The sequence below is a fragment of the Miniopterus schreibersii genome, assembly GCF_964146895.1.
Source record: "Miniopterus schreibersii genome assembly, chromosome: 3".
NCBI classification, from domain to species: domain Eukaryota; kingdom Metazoa; phylum Chordata; class Mammalia; order Chiroptera; family Miniopteridae; genus Miniopterus; species Miniopterus schreibersii.
The window spans coordinates 44,480,398-44,498,077 of record NC_138103.1 but is presented as its reverse complement, the minus strand read 5'-3'; the positions used below and the strand labels follow the sequence as shown (position 1 = coordinate 44,498,077).

Genomic DNA, 17,680 nt, shown 5'->3' with positions numbered 1-17,680 from the left:
CCCATAGAGGAAGGGATTCTACAACCAGAGAGAAGGGAGTTAAATTCTAGGATACTTTGGATACTGGGTAGGCAAAATACAGTAGAAATATGTTGCAGAGAAAAACTAAATGTGTGGGTTTAAAGGAAGCAGCATACCCAGTTTCTGTTTCAGGAGAGGTACCATAGAAGAGGTACACTTGAGATAATTCTTGAAAGGTGCATTTGATTTTAGCAGATAGAGACAGTATGTGTGTTCCCTGTGAAAGGACCAGAATGAGGAAAGACATGGTACCAGCAAGCCTAGAGAGCTAGAAATAGTTTCTGCTGTCTGGAGCAGCGCTAGCCAATAAAACTTTCTTGTGACAGTGGCAAGGTGTTGTTTTTTAAATTTTTTATTACAGTTTGCATTCATCACTATTTTGTATTAGTTTCGGGAGTATAGTGCAGTGGATAGACATTCATATAGGTTACAAAGTGTGCCAATAATTCAAGTGCCCACCTGGCACCACCAATAATTACAATATTGGTAACTCTGTCCTGTATGCTTTGCCTTACTTACATCTCCAGAATCTCAGGCCCCACACCAGACCTGCTGCATCATCATCCACATTTTAACAAGATCCTGAGGAGTCACTGGCCTAGAACACTTTTTTAAGAAGGTCTCTCTATCTCCTTGTTAAACTTTTCTAAGTAACTCCTAATACTAAGTCCTACACCCTACAACTGTCCACTACCAGGAAGCATCCCATAAAATCCGTCCACTTGTCCCACCACCACCTAATTCCAAGCCGCCTCCTTGTACGTGGCCTGCTGCCTCTGGCTCCCAGCAGCTTTGCCTAATTCCAGTCCTGCCCCTTTCAGTTTCTTTCTTTCACAGAGGAGCCAAAAAGTGAAATTGGAAAAGTTTCTTTCCTGTTGAAAATCGTTTCTCATTACACTTGGGATAACATACAATCTTTCACCATGCCGAAAGGCCCTGCATGTCCTGGTCCTGATCCACCTACCTCAGCTTGGGGGAGAGAGAGAGAGGGAGAGAGAGTGTTGTTTAAGAAATCCTTTCCTGACCCAAATCAAGCTTATATCACCGTCCCTCTTACTGCTGTCTAGGTTTTCTATGAGTCTCTAACACACCAAGAATTCCTCTCGGGGTCTTTGCACTTGTTTCCTGTGCTTCAGGGTTCTGCTTTCAGCTCCTCCATGACAGGCTCCTTGTTACTCAGGCCTGTTCAGGTGTCATCTCCAGAATCTCCCTTCACTAGCCAGTTGATACCACCCCCACCTCTCCTTCACTGAGAGTCTTTTTACCCTGCTGCTTTTCTCCTTAACAGAGCCAAATTTGGGATTATGTAGGTTTGCCTTCCCTGATAGAATATAAGCTCCAGGGAGGGCACGAACCCCAGCCATTTGTCCAAGCATTGTATCCCCGCACTTGGAAAAGCAGGGGTTCAGAAAATATGTGTTCAATTAATTAATGCAAGTATGTTTATCACCAGTATATGTTGAGAAAAATGGCAATTTTCAGAATTGAAAGCTCTAAAGCCGCTTACATCTTAATTGCATTTTTCTGTTCATTGTTCTTTTCCTGCTTAAACACCCTCAGGAAGGTCTCATTACCGAAAATTAAAGCATAAATGTTTCAGGCGGCACTCCTAATCTCCTAAAAGAGGTGACCTCCTTATGGAAGATACTGTGGTTGCTTATCAACCAGCCACTGCCCCTCTGCCGCCTTTGCTAATAAAACCCTGATTTTTATTCATGTATCAGACGGGGATGCGTCTCGGGAGGTGAACTGCAGTTGGTCTAAATTAGTCATAAGTTCCTTCTCTAGGCCGGATGATGGATTTAGGAATGGACATGTGTCACAGTTTTAGGCAATGAACTACCGTGGGAGGTCGGTTGGGGGCCTTCTCCCTCTTCAAAAGGGGAGAGCATGTCACCCCCATTTGACAGTGTCCAAAGGCAGTGTTGTAAGAGTGGAGCCTGGAGCGGCTGCAGCCGTTTCGCAGCCCTGCAGGGAGACAAGCCAAGGACAAAAGTCAACAGGATGACCAAGCAAAAGCAGAACCTGGGCCCCTGAAGATGCTCTGCTGAGTGAACCACCTCTCGCTTGGTTATATAAAATAGCCACTTTACTAGTTAAGCCATTTTGAGTTGAGTTATGTTACAAAGAGCTGAAAGCACCACGCTCTCGTGCAGACACTTGGCTGAAGGGGAGCTTGTGGACAGCCTCCCAAAGCTTGGCTGTGAAGCCAGTTTCTCAGAACACAGCCTCTAACTGTCCCTCCTGCTCCCACCACCTTGCATATTTTGCTCAAAATGTTCAATAACACTGCACTTAATTAAATAGTGGAAAGATTTTTTTTCAAATAGGCGAGAAGGGTTCTTAAAAATACAGTGAATCAAGGATGTACATACGAGCCTTGAGATGGTAAATGCCTTACGTTCGCGGCGTTCCTTTGGCATATACACTCGGAGAGTTTCAATTCAAATGGGGAACTGGGGCTCGCCTAGTAGCAAGGTGAAGCTCCCCAGTGTCGAGCTAAATCTGGAGGCTGAGGGGAAGAAAACCAAGGGGCTGGGATGGGAGCAATGAGTCCTAGGCGCTAGCTGCTTTATGTCAGCAGGCTCCGTAAATATTTTAAGATTTTCCCAAGTAGATTTATATCACTGAAGGACTCTAAGTGATTTTCTAAATCTCTAAACAGGAGAAGGAGGGAAATTGGAACAGTGCTATTTAAAGGCCATATTTTAAGGGCTTTACACAGAGCCTCGTGTTCTTGGCTCCCATGCTCTACATAGCTTTCCAATTTTTTTATTCACAAGCTTAGCCTTGGGGCTCATTTTCTGGTCCCAGATCTGAATGGCAATGCTAGCAAGCAAGATGTGTCTCTAGGGACTGGATGTGTGCAATTCTTGCACTAAACCAAATGAAGCCCTCACTGGTTGGCTTTCAAAGCATGATCTGAAGTTGGGGGGAGGCCTTTGTTTTGGTCCAAAACTCTCCCTGGAGCAACAGATCAGAGTCCTTGCCTGTCTTGGGGATGAATTTCCTTGGCTCGTGCAGGATTGAAATAATTTCAGCCTGGCTGTATGGGAAGTGAGTGTTCAAGAAAAATGATTTGACTCACACGTTCATTTTGTCTCCCTAAATGGATGTTTTAAGTGCAGTTAACAAGATTACTTTGGAGTTAAAAAATCTATTTTCTTAGGTAAAATCTAGAAATTCATCCTCAGTGAATTTATAGGGCTCCCTTTAATAGAGCCTGAGGGCAATCGGTTTTAGATTCTGCATTGAGCTTTCAATAAACATTAACTGAAGTTGTCATTTGGGCAGAGTGCTTGTGCTCGGCTCTGGGGAGGAGGGTTTTAATAACCCTACCCGTCTGTCTAGTAAGGGAGAGAAGTTCAGCATGGAGTTAAGGTGCCATAATATCAGAGAGCAAGAGGGTCACCTTAGCATTGGTGGCACAAATGGGAGATGCTGGGAGCACACAGGAAGGAGACCTTGCTGGACTGGTGAGGCGGGAGGCAAGCAAGCGAGAGGATCTGAGCCAAGCCTGGAAGGATAGGTCACCGACCAGCTGTGGGACAGGACGGTTGCGTCACACCAACAGCTCAACAACAAGCAAGCTCGTGTCTGGTGAAAGTTTGTGAAGGGAAATCATTGGAAGTTACACTGGAAGTACTCCCCGTAATCTGTGTCTAGACTTTGGACTCTGCAGACGAAAACGAAGTCGTGTGCACATGAATATTGATTTGTAAACACATTGTAAGAATGTGAAATGATACAAGCGTGTGTAGTTTTCAGGAAACTTTAATATACCTACACATAATAATGAAGAAAAAGACACATGTATCTGAATTTGTGGGGTTTTTTAATGACAGCCATGTGATACTTTGTTAAGGCAATTAAGAAATGTAAATTTTTATGTATGAGCCTGTTGACTTCAGAGCTCTGTAGTGATTTTATGAGTGAAATAGCATCTAATCTAAGCTTGGACAGAACAATTTTACAGGGTATTGAAGTAACTAGCTCCTTCCATTAGTCCAGCCAGTCTACTTCTGGACAGTCTCTGGGGTTTAATTTGTCAACCATAAATTCAGGAATATATGGCACCCAGATACGAGGTTAAAAATTAATGAGATATATTATTAAAATAATTTTAGCATTAAAAAGTCTATTATTTTAAAGTACAGTAAACCTTGTCCTAATGCAGTCTCTTAGGCCTGTGTCATTGCAGTGTAATAATGATGAGGTTTTATAATTCAGTAAAAATTACATAAGTTGAAAGACTAGCCCACCTGACCTGGAATGTCACCCTGTTTGCATGACAAGAGATGAGTGAGGTTTCAACAGAGTTGTAGCCCGAGTTCTTGTAGTTTTAGCACGTGCAGAGAAAGTGAAGATCTCTGGAGTACAACATTTCAAATTAGAAAGGAGCGCAAGGCACAGGGTAGCAGCAACAAAAATGACTGGTCTTTGAAACTATGCACCTGGCTTCATTAAAATCTCTACAAATAAACAATGAAATGAAAGCTGTTCAATATTTTAAAAGAAAACTACCTATTGGAGCACCTGATGTCGCAGAGCCAGGAGGCTGTAGGAGTTCTGAACTTGCCAGGGTTCCAAATAGAAGGCAGACTGTCTCGGGCATGGAGAGCCCTGGGAGCTCAGAGTTTGATGTTGCCATCTGTGTGATTGTGACAGTCAGCTACCTGATAATGTCTGTAAAGCAGCGGGGACTCGTGACAGTGGGCAGATCTTGACTTGTCTGGGGGCAAGGGAAAAAGAAAGGATCACTAAGTGTTGATTCCTTTGTTTCTCTTTCTTATTCAGAAAGTATGGCCAGAAATAAACTCATGATGATGATGATAATAATAGACAACATTTATTGAGTGTTATGTGCCAGGCACTGTAAACACCTGCCATACTTAGGTCATTTAATCCTCACAGCCACCCTATAACAACCGAACTATTATTATATACCTGTTTTACAGAACAGGAAAGTGAAGGCTAATGAAATTGAACTTCAACCTTGGACTATGTGGGATTTTGAGGTCTACAGTCCACAGCCAAAGCTAGCCCACTGTTTTGTAAACAAAATTTTATTGGAGCACAGTGATACCATTGGTTTACATATTTTCTATGGTGGTTGTATGGCTACAAAGATAGAACTGAGTAGTTGCGACAGAGACCGTATGGCCCACAAAGCTGGAAATATTTACTAATGGTCGTTTAGAGAGAGAAAAACAAAACAAAAAATCCACCTCTTGTCTACCTGACTATAGAGTCCACTGGATGTGGAATCCCTAGAATTGTCACTTTGGGAACTAGTTTAATTATAAAAGAATGGAAAAGGTGGCAGCAGTAGTGAAAAGAGCACTGGACTTTGAGCCTGGCAGTTGGGATTCTAGCCTCAACTCTAAAAAAATCCATGGAAAAGTCACTCCACCTCCTAAGAAATCTTTTTTTCTGATCTACTAATTAAAGCCACTCTACCTTCTAATTCCAAATTAGAAGGTTTCCTAAACACTTTTTCTGGTTTGCAAAAAGCTATTTTAGCATATCAAATGAAATGCATTTGTACAGGTTCTCCATGGCAACACTCATAGGTCTTGCCCAAAAACCTTTTGAAGACCTGTTTCTCCAGGCTTTGGTTATTGAACTTTTGAGTAGATAGATGTTTGAAGATAGGAATAGAATTATCTGTTTAATGTAAAAAGTTATTTTGGTTTTGTTTTGTTTGCTTGTTTTTGTGAATGCTAGTGTTTCCTTCATCTGAAACTGTGGTAGGCAGTTAGACAGACATGGGCCAGGTACAAAAGGTCACCAGGGAGGAAAGCCTCGGGTGCCTAGCAACAGGCAAAACAAGGACTTTGTCCCCAGGGTAACCTTTCCTCCCTGACCTTTCATATCACTGGTCATGCGGTTCTGACTGTCCCCTGACCTTTCCTCCCCTGGTATATTACTAGTCATGCGGGTCAGACCCCCTTAGAGGGGGAACAAACAAGGGGGCCAGAGAATAGCCCTTAAGCATTAAGTCCCCAGGAAAATGAGGTTCTGACCTGCATCAAATACATTGAGGCCTCAGTTGTGTTTCAGCTCCAGGACTAGCAAAACAGTAAAACCAGGCAAGTGATGCCATGGATGACCTCAGGACCAGCTACATTGACTAATGACCCCCTGCCCTGGTGCTGACCAAGGTGGAGGCCACGACCCTGAAAAGACACACCTGAAAAGCTGATGAATAGTCTGTTGAGATCCTCCCCTGGTACATCCCTAAAATCCCCACCCTAAAAAGCCCTGAGAAGGGAGGACCCAGAGCGATCCCTCCTGGGGGGAGCAAGCTGGAGCCTTTCCACTCCCCCCCTTCCTCCCAGGTGCATTACCTTTACCTTCCTCTCTCCTAAGCTCCAAGGACCCTTCTTTTGCCTCTGTAACTTGTTTCCTGAGCCCGTTTCTTCTACAGCTCACTTATTCTACCTCTGTGACTTTCTACATAAACTTTCTCTTATAGTTTGAATCTTGGCTCTAAATTCTTTTCTAGTCAAAACTCAAGTACCAAAGTTGCTGGACCAAGGACCGGTCTGACCCCACCAGTCTTACACCTGGTGCCATTCTTGCCGCCTCCAATAAAACAGCCCAAGCCTTAAGTTTTCTCTAGGGAGACTGAAGCCTGAAATTAAAGAGTAAGATGAAAAATCTTAAAAGGGTGATGTGAAAACCAGTGAGTTGCAACCTGTGAATCAACACAGACAGTTCCTACACACCATGGGCTTCAGATCAGTGGGGTGGGTTTGGGGGGGTGCATCTCAAGAAATCTCAGTCTTTGGCCATCTGTGGTTAAAACTCAGTCTTGGTGTAGCTTTGCCCTGAAAGATTAAGGGAAAAAACTGCTTAGGAAAAATACCGTATCTGAGGTTTGCCTTCTGCAAGGATGATTTGATAAGAAGGCTGGTGATAGGACCTTTATCTTGGTCCATGATGTGTCACAGTGACTTAAAGCAGGAAACGTGTTAGTTTGGTGATCCTGTCTTGATTCTTTTCTATTTAGAGTATGAAGATTTGAAGTGGGAGCAGGAACAAGATAACTAAATGTATGTCTTTTTTGCATTCAACTGCAGGCAAACTATATATATATAAACTAGATGTATATATATTTTAGGAACAGCAAAATCTCAGAACTTCAGGCCCATTATTGAAGAATGAACTTCCATTTGGCTAATATCAGCCTGTTGGATCTCAAGTTGATGAAGCACTGCACATACTGAGCCTGACCCTCTGTGAAACAATGCATTTGTAGAGGGTCCAATGGTGGAGGTCCCATATCCTAATCCCTGGAACTTGCTAATGTTACCTTATGTGGGAAAAGGGCCTTTGAAGATGCAGTTAAAGACCTTGACACAAGATCATTGTTGATTATCTGGATAGGCCCTGAATCTAATGACAAACATCCTTATGAGACAGAATAGAAAACACATATCATGGAGGAGGCAATGTGACCAAGGATGCAGAGACTAGAATGGAGCAGCCCCAGGTCAAAGAATGCAGATGGCTACCAGAAGCTGGAACAATCTGGAAGGATTCTCCTCTAAATCCTCCAGAGGGAGTTACCTGTGCTGACACCTAGCCTCCAGAACTGTGAGAAAATAAATTACTGTTGTTTTAAGCCACCCAGTTTATGGTAATTTGTTACAGCAGCCTCAGGATACTAACCAAAGTACTCAAAACACCTTTACCCATCCATCCCACCGCCCTTCTGGAGAGGCAGGCCGGGGCTTTCCACGACCCTCCTGGGATTTCGTCAGAAACCAAGGGCCACGCAGTCATGTTGCTCTGTGACTGGGCACCTTGCGAAAATGAGAGAAGCACAAAAGTAGGCAAGAACCCCTTCAGTATTTGATTCATTTTGTGGGATTAGTTGTACATTGGCAGTTTAGAGTACAACTTGGAATAAAAACAGGAAGATGTTTTCAGTGATTTGCCACCATTTACCACAGAAAGTTTCTCATCTAGATAAAGATTGCATTTCACATTGGTGGAAAAGTGGTAGACCGTTTAGTGAACAGCATGCTCTTCATTTGGATGAAAATGAAATTGTTTATCTACCTCTTATGTACACATACAAAAATAATTTGGAGATTAAAGATTTAATTGAAAAAATAAGGCTATAAAAATAATAGAAAAATACAAGAGAATATTCTAATCATTTGGGAATGAAGAAGGCTTTCCTATGTATAGTATGAACTTGAGAGCTATAAAAATAAATAGGCAAATTTGATTATAAAAATTTTAAATGGCGTGACCAAAGATGCCCTAAATAGAGTGAAAGGAAATCAAAACAATATACAGTCATAAATATTTGTACTCTGTGTTTTTCATTAGTGTATTCAGCAGTTTTGGAGTACCGACTATGGCCCAAAACCGAAGTCAGTGCTGGGGACAAAATACTGAGTAAGACAAGTGCAGGCCTGACCTCCTGGAACTTGTGATCTAGTGAGTGAGGAGCCCACAATGAGTTCTAAAGGTCAAGTCTGGATGCCATGGGAATGCATGAGGTGAATAATTATTGACAGAGGAGAGTTAATTAATGTCTCTAATGTATAGAGAACTCATGGAAATCAATGAGAAAAATATTACCATAGAAAAATTGACAAAGAACATGTACTGCAAATTCCCAAATGATGAACTATAGTTCACCAATAAACATATGAAAAGATGTTTATCACCATGAATAATCAAAGGTACGCAAATTAAAATTAGATATAATGTTTTACTATCAGATTATCAAACAATAAAATGTGTTATAGTAAGAACTGCTAATGATGAGATTTAGGGAGTTGGGCTCGCTCACATACTTTGGTAGCAGCGTAATTATAGAAAATCTGACGATACATATCAACATTTACAGTTCAAAAATGCACTTCTGTTTAGTGTGATATGGACTGAATGCTTGTGTCCTCCCCCCTCCCTTCCTATGTTGAAGCCTTTAATCCCCAATGGGATGGTATTTGGAGATAGGGCCTTAGTGTTAGAGGTAATTAGTGTTAGGTGAGGTCATGAGCCCCCATGTTGGGATTAGCCTCCCAATAAAAAGAGGCACCAGAGAGCTGGCTCTCTCTCCAAAGGCACATACTATAGAAAGGCCATGTGAGGATATAGCATATTATAGAGTATTATACAGCAATTGGTAGGGTAGATTTACATGTAAACATGGGAATATGTCTTAAGACATCTTGTTAAGTGAAAATCATAGCTCTCTGTGTATAGCTCTCCGTGATCCATTTATATAAACAATATGTAAAGAGAAAAACATTTATGTGTATGCAACTGTTTGTAAAGTGCTGCAGTGTGCCAAGTACAGTGCTAAGCACTTATTTATGCCATATAACATTCACATGAGGTAGATAATATTATTGTTCTTGTTTTATAGATAAGAAATTGAAGGCTAAGAGGTTAATTTCCTTAGTCACACAGTTAATAAATGGCAAAGCTGGAATGTGGATCCATGCTCCTAACCATTGCACTCTGCATAAATGTTCGAAAACGACAAATACCAAAATAATAATTTTACAGTAGGGATGGGAATAGGAATATAGTTATAGAGGCCTTTAATTTTTTGATATTGTTTATTGTGTTCACTGGTAATATATGATTATTGTGAAAACTTCAAAGGTATTTCTATTTTGGAAGAAAACAACTGTATGAGAGAATTCCATGGCCTTTGCCTACCTGCAAGACAATGTTTACAGTTAGTAAATTGTTGGTACTGTCACATTAATGCAAAATACATTTGAAGCTGTCATTTAGGATCATTTCTTAATTAATTAAACTGTTATCAGAAAACCAATTCAGTTTATAAATGAAGGGAAAAAAGCTTTAACATCAATTATTTTTCTAGAAAACTGCAACACAGGCAAAACCATAAAATATCAAAGCTTGCGATAGCTACTGTGGATTTCCCATGTTTGCATTACTCAAAGGGATGTGATTTACCTGCCATGTGCTTTGATAGGCATAGTCGTGGCTTGGTGAAAGTAGGTATACATGGAAAATAAATTAGGTTGAAATAAGTTAAAGATCTGGACTTAAATCTTGGCCCTGTCCTTTTACTAGCTAGGTCATTAAACAACAAATTACTTACCCTCTTGAAACCTCACTTGCTTCATATTTAAAATGGGACATCAGTCCCTAACTTTCAGGGTTTCCATACTTTAAATCCTCTTGTAATACACACAGCATATTGCCAGTCACTTAGTAAGTGCTTAATAAACACTGGCTATGTCTACAGAGATACCCTTTAAGCTCTCAAGTAGATTTGGTCATCTCAGATTTTTCTGTCCTCAGCTGCACTAGTCCAGAAGGAAGGTGGTTTTCCCCCACTCACTAGCACAAGCTGGCAACAGCACCATCCAGACTGGATGTTCATCACTATGGTAACAACCATGGTCTCCCTGCTTCCTGCTCAGTGTTTATTCCCCCATTTTTTCCCCTCTTCTCAGGGCCAGACTTAGCTTTATGACTCCCACTCCGAAGTCCTTTGAAAAGGAAAGAATACACAAATTATAGGACGTGGAAATGGGACATAATCTCTTTTTCCCCTCAAAGTAGGATAACACTGTGGCCCCCCCTCCTCCCCTTCTTCCCCCTCCTCCCCTTCCTCCTCTTCCTCCTCTGCCCCCACTCCTTCCCCCCACCTTCTCTTCCTTCATCTTTGTAAAAGGAACCTAACTAAATATGGTACTTTCATTCTTGTAACAACACGATTACATAAGCAAGAGGCAAGATTTTGAGACTCACTTAATCCTAATGGATTTGCTGAGTCTCTTTAAAGCCCTAACCTCAACCCCTTCCCATTGAGGGGACCGTGAGAGCAAAGGCTGATACAGGGAATGCACTCACTGGGTCTGAAGAGCCATGTGTTGGCTGACTTTGTTGGAAGAGAAGGTTGACACAGGTAAGTAGTGGGAAATGAGGCTGGTATGCTAGATGGGGGCCAGGTTCTACAAGAATGGATACTACTAATGTTGGTTTCCTAGAAAAAGTCATTTTTCATTGTACCAGATTTTTCCATAATGATCTGTGGAGTCCTGAACTCCCTATGTTTCTGTGATTCCAGCATCTGCAAGAGACCCAACAACAGAAAAACTCAACAGTATTTGGTCTTAAGCAGTTTACTGTCTATGGCCCTCCATGTAATGGTTGCACTTGCATAAATTATTTTCTTAGCTTCTGGTTTCCCAAAGGCAGACCTATCTAGATTACTGTTTTACAGGAATAATATTTTTGCAAACATTAAACTGACAATTTTTTATTCCCAGAAATCGTGTTGCTGTGTGGCTCTGCACTTATTAAATCAATGGACTTCAGCCCTTCAACCTTCAGAAGGTTGAAACAGAGAAGTCATTTCCTGGCCATCAGTGGAAAACCATATTTTAAACAATTAATAGTGAGACCATAGTATTGAAATCTAGGCTTTGCTGAGAGGGGGCAAACAGACTATTTAAATTTGCCAAATTTGTTTTTACAATTCAAATGCTAAGCCTAGGGAATCTGGATCACTGGGTTTTATTATAAGCCAGAGATGACTGATATATGCTGTAAGGGACATTTCCACCTGAGAGGAACAGGGAAAACCATTTATGAGAGGAGGTGGCTGGGAGGAGAAAGGAGAAGAAATATAAGTCATCAGTCACAAACATGCCAGCTGTCTGGCATCCTTGTGGTTGTACTTTGTTGGAGTATGTGGTAGAAACACACTCCAGATCAGTGGGCTTATCCTAATATATATGTCAGAGCCTCCCCACTATTGGCCTGATGCTACATCTAGCATGATGCCAGACAGGACTTTGGAAATGGCTGAGGGAGGTGTCTAGAGGTCTGAGCTTTAGACATCACTATATTTCTTCATATCCTACCATATGCTGCATCCCTGGCAGGGATGGGAAATGAAACAAGCAGTGGCCCAGAGAGGCCTAGGGTTAGAAAGAAGATGTCACACGTGTGCCCTTACACTAGAGCCATGACTCCAGTGGAGGGTGCCAGTGTGGCACTTCAAGGAACCAGGTGGGGAAAAGCATACTTCAGTGGAGGCGACCACTGTTACCTGGGCACCAGACCAAACACGCTACAACTTAAGAGACCAGGAAGGATCCAGAGGATAATGCATGACCCTAAGGACATTTCATTGACTGTATGTGTCCCACACAGGTATACTTTTATGTCCAGATGCCAACTTGAGCGGGATGAGGTGGAGAAACGGGTAGAACAATACTTGGAGATCAAATTTTGAAATATCCAGACTGAGGCATCTTTAGGTAGCAAGTAGATAGAGAGTAAAGGAAGCTTATTTTTACTCAGTGTGTAATTTTGAACCCTCTGCACCAGCATTCTTAACCACATGGAGAACTTTTTGGGGTTGGGAGGGTATGAAGTAGAGGAAAGAATGAGCATTAGCATGGTGAGGTATCTCTCTAAAGTAAATCTTTTCTCTAATTGCTATTTTCCAGATATTTTCATTCAACCACTTCAGACCCTACTTTTGAAAAAAGCAGCACTAGATCTAGACACCATCCATTACCAGCCTTACAGAGGTAGGCGTCTCGTGCATCATTTTGGAATCTGGGAGCAGTTTTCCCTGAACTAAGACCAAGCCCCAGTCCACCTTCCTGTTTCCCTCGGGGGAGACAGATCTGTGCCCCGGGGGGGGGAGGCGGTGTGTGCATAACCTCTGAGCGCTCATCTCCCTCTGTTTCCTTATGTCTGGAACTTTCTCTTCTCTTCCTCTTGTTAGCGCCTGCTCCTTCAGCCAGCCCCACAGCCCCTGTTTTAGACGATCTCCCACTCTTTGATTCTGTAACTCTTCCCAAGTTGTTATTTCCTCCCCAAACCAGAAGACTTATAACTTTTGTTCCTCCTGTCTATTCAATTCAAGGCTCCCATAGAAAGGTAAGTGCCGTAGTCCTTTGAAAGGGAAGTTGGGGAAGATTTTCCAATATGCGGGGCCCTTAGTCCCCTCAGTACTGATCCAGTCCTTCTTCAAGGGAACTCGACCGGCTTGTAGGGACAGAAGAGATAGTGTTTGTTGCCCACATCAATGTGGTATGAAACACTGAATGGAATCATGTTGTGAACACTATTTACCAATTGTGTTTCAACCCATAGGTACATATTTTATTATTCCTCTTCGCTTGCAATAGAAGAACAAACAAAAACAGACTTTAAAAAATGACTTTGATAAAACAACACAAAGCAAGCACCACCACTTTTTTTATACTAAAATTTTTTGAAGTATTTTATTTTCTGTTAAAAAGAAAATAATAGAAAATAAAAGAGAATAATAAATAGATTAAAATGATGTAGGTGCAGAACTAGGAAGATAGTAAATGAACATACTGCATTCTGTTGTTATCAGTGCTTTATTTGGCTATGTGATACCTGTTATGAACGTCTTCAACTTTCCTCTAGATCCTAAAAAGAATGTTTCTTGTTCACATTAGACTAATATACTTTGGAAAATAATTTGAATTTAAGGAGCTAAATATTTAGAACAAGTTTGATTAGATTGCATATTAAAGAGAGTTTATATGTTCACCATTAGTAATTCCCAGTCTAATATTGCCAATGAGGAAACTCTGAACAGCTGCCATCTAGAATTCTAAAATATCGCTCGTTGATAAATGTGCAACATAAGCACCATAGCTCAACAAAATGAAGTGCAATTTTCTCTTCAGTCAGAGAAAAGAGCAAGTTCAAGATTACTTATGCATTAAACAGTCCATTTGGGGAAGCTAATTAGAGAGAGAAGACCTTGAAATAGAAGTCATCAGAAAAAGCTAGCAGATGAGTCTTTTTGGAGACTTAATTTGTCCTTTGTCACAAATAAGAACACCTGTGAAAAGAGCAAGAAACCCTCGTCCAAAGTCTGGTTATGAGGTTTAGAAGGTTTTCTGATCCTGGAGAAAAACAAAAACAATAATAGTTCATGAGATTATCTTCAGGGGCACTGGAGCCTTTTGAGTATCAGGTTTCCAAATCGGTAAAACAGGTGTTCAAATTAAGTGCAAAAAAAAAAAAGGACCTGGGCACAAGAATTTGGATCGTTCTCTTTTCCCTAAGACTTTATAAGGACTGAGCATGAAGAGAACATACAGTGTTAAGACAGTTATATTTTTTAATAGGAAATCTAACACGTGAAAAAAAAGTCATTGAATTTTATCCTATTTAAATGCTCTCAGGTTAGTATAATTCTCACTCCAACCACAATGCCCCTGGAAGCTGCCCCAGTTTAATATCACATCTTATTTTCTGTGGCACATTAATCAAGAACAAGAAAGAAGTAATTCTTATGTAAGTTATATTCACATTAGTATCATTGTGCATATTTCTAGAAAATTTAGGTGATTTTTTTCTTAATAAATTTGCATTAGATGATCAGCATCTAGAGGTTTCCTAATATGATTTTATAAAAAGTCAAAAGAAAAGTTTTGGAGAAGGGTTAAGAGTGGTGATTGTCCTTATGAGGTGTGTCTACCAGAATTAGTGATCATTCCTATGAAATATGGCTGAGTGGACTGTCCTAGGCCTTTCTTTTCTAAGGAATGGACAAAATGCCCTCAAGAAAAGTCCAGAATCCTAAATTAAGGCTTTCTTTTTCCTTAGGGCCTCTGCTTTTTGAAGAGTTGGCAGCCCAGCCCTAAAGCAATATAGTCCAGAAGTTAGATTCTTAAACTTTACTAGTGTCAAAAACTCTCAGATAACCTACTAAAATCTCAGGCCATGTACTTCCTCTTCAGAAAAACTATTTTTATTGTTAAAAAAAAAAAAAAGAAAGAAAGAAAAGTCCTGCTCTTCAAATGCAAGTAATGAGGCTAAGGAAGGTCACTTCTGGTGATTACACAATGAGGCTTAATGAGCTTGCCCACACCTCGCACTTGGGATAGGCCATGCTTAAAGGTCAGGAGAGTTGCTTTGGGGTCACACCATTCACTGCTCTTCTACCCTCTCCTCAAGTCTTCCTTGCCTTTGGTGCCAAGCAGCAAAAATACCCAATTGGCCTGGGTAGGTTACTGCAAGCATATGCTTCTTTAAAAAAGCTCCAAATCTTTACAGTGTATAATCTCACCCATGTGAATCACCTCATTCATATTTAATTCCCACAACCAGGGGTAATATTCGAAACATTTAATAAAGAATAAGGCACCTTCATGGATGCTTTAAATGGCAACCTGGAATAGTGCTGAAGCAGGGCCCTGGAGGCCCCACTGTGTCTTAGCTGGAGGATCATGGAGAATTGTGAGTAGGGGGCCACAGGGAACACTGTAGGGTCTTGGGCAATGATAATTTACCAGCTTACTGAGAAATTTCAATATTTTAACCATCCATACAGCTGTACCAGTGTGTGCTGCCTGGATGGACGCTCTGCTCACAGCACTGTGAAGTAGAGATTATTATCTCTATTTTATAGCAGAGGAAACTGAGGCTTGAGGTGGAGTAGCTTTGCTGTTTACTCCACTAGGATACAGGGAGGGTGAACCTGGAGGGCACTCAGACTTTCCTCTGTGCAGACTGTGCAGGGCCTCTGTAAGCCAGGCCCACCTTCAACTAGCTCTTCAGTATCTGGTCTGGTGTTTAGATATAACCCCAACCCTCCCTCATTCTGTGAGGTTGGCCTGGCTGGAAAAGGCTTCAATGCCCTGGAATGGAGCCTCTGCAGAGAAGAGGCTGTTGCTGCCCACCTCCTGCCTCAGGCAGCCGCAGGAGACCAGCAGGCGCGTGAGGCCTCGGTCTGTGGCTGCGCTCCTGAATAAAAGACAGAAGTCTGAGGGCCCAGCTTTTCTGAAGTTGCTTTGGAAATAGGAGGCTTAAATATACTCCTCTTAGATGTATTTTTTTCTCTCTTTCTATTTCTTAAGATCAATGAAGTATACAAAGGAAATGAATTTTATTTTTATTTAAAATTTCTCTCCATTTAAAAAGTTTTGGGGTTGTCTGTAAAGTTAACATACTCGTAGATGATTTAGAAAAAAAAGAAAGCCACTTTAAAAATTACATTCCTACTACCTATTATTTTATTATATTTTTTACATACTTAGTCTTGGACTCATACTTTATAGCATTTTAAAATTAGTTTGAAAATTATTGTTTTTTAAAGTTATTTTTGAAATAGTTTTATTAGTTTTTCCCATTGTCTTTGAAGTTTATTTGATTTTTCCTTTATTGTTTGACATGCAGGATATTTCCAGTTTTTACCACTCATATGATGCTCCATCTAAATCTGGATAACATGAATCTCTGACTCACCTAGGGCTGTTTCCTTAGGTAAAGTCCTAAAAACTGAAATTACAAAGATAAGAGTATTCATAGATTGTACTTAATAGCCCTTTGTGTCTTTTCTCTTTCTCAGTTGTTTGTTATAGCCCTTGACCTACTTTTATAACCATGTTAGTTCTTATTTTTTTCTTTACATGTTAAAGGTGTATTGAACTAATGTATTTCATTTCAAGTAGCTCCCAGTATATTGTCGTTTAAGATTATGTTATATATAATTTTCATCTTTATTTTATGAATTCTACTGTCCCCCTTTTTTTAAGAGAGAGAGAAACATCAATGTTAGAGAGAAACATTGATCAGCTGTGCTCCAACCAACTGAGCCACACAGGCAAGGCCTGCCCTTTTCTGTTTTGAGTCTTACATCAGTTAATTTTTTAAAAGGCATTAAAAATATCAAGATCTGATAAATATGAAATATATTTTCTTCTCATTTGTTTGAGGTTAATTTTTAACATTTCACTCATTTGATTAAGGCAAACTTTTTTTTCACAATAGCGATCTAGTTAGCCCAGCACTATATATTGAATAGTCATTCTTTTCCCCATTAAGTTGTGATACTACATTTATCTTACATTAAATTATTATATATACTAGAATTGTTTTCTTGGCTATCTGTTTTGTCTTATTTACCTACCTGTAATTTCTTGAAGCAGTACATACTACTTTGATTATTTAAATAAGAATTATAGGGTTACTATAAAAGAATAACTGTCTATACTTGAATTATCCTTTTTAAATATCTTATTTAAGTGAAAAGTTACTTTCTAAGATACTTTTGTACATAATTTATTTACAGATACTTCATTACCAAAACTTTGGAATATTTTAGACAAAGGTAACATAGCATAATGGAATGAAAAATGAGAAAATTTAAAACAGTAAGATAAATTCAAGGATCAAGTTAGGGTATGAAATGATTGTCATAATGAACTAGAATTACATTAGAATAGATCATATATTGGTTCTAAGCATTCTACTGGTCAAAGAAAAGAAGAAAAATCTGATCAATTACAAGATTCCAATATTAAGCAATAGAAATTTTTTTTTTTAAGAGTCATACTGAGACCTAAAGTGGTAGAAAACATTCTTGATTACATCACTACAAATGGCAAATGAGTCCCTCCCTCCCTGTGCTTCCAAGGCACTTTTGTCTCACTATTGTAACAAGTCCTAGGGGCTAACAAATGCTGGCCCTGTCAACTCATGGAGGCAGACAAGATACAAGCCAGTCCCATGTGTAGCACTCAGAAAAGTTGGAACCCTAGATGTGTGTCCCACACATTTGTTCCTTAGGGAGTAACTCGGAGCTGGGAGTTCCCTCCTGATCATATGGCACTGTACCAGGGGGGAGGATTATGGAGAGAGG

At 40.3% G+C, this 17,680-nt stretch overlaps 1 protein-coding gene across 1 annotated transcript in view; it reads left to right on the top strand.

The window, feature by feature from the left end:
* MAN2A1 (mannosidase alpha class 2A member 1) overlaps positions 1-16,905 on the top strand; it is a 162,040-nt gene extending 145,135 nt beyond the window's left edge. Inside the window, exons 23-24 of the mRNA XM_081132705.1 lie at positions 12,492-12,575; positions 16,216-16,905. Coding sequence (XP_080988831.1) covers positions 12,492-12,575; positions 16,216-16,279 — 148 coding nt within the window. The 3' untranslated portion in view covers positions 16,280-16,905. The remainder of the gene's footprint in view (positions 1-12,491; positions 12,576-16,215) is intronic.
* Positions 16,906-17,680: the final 775 nt, after the last annotated feature.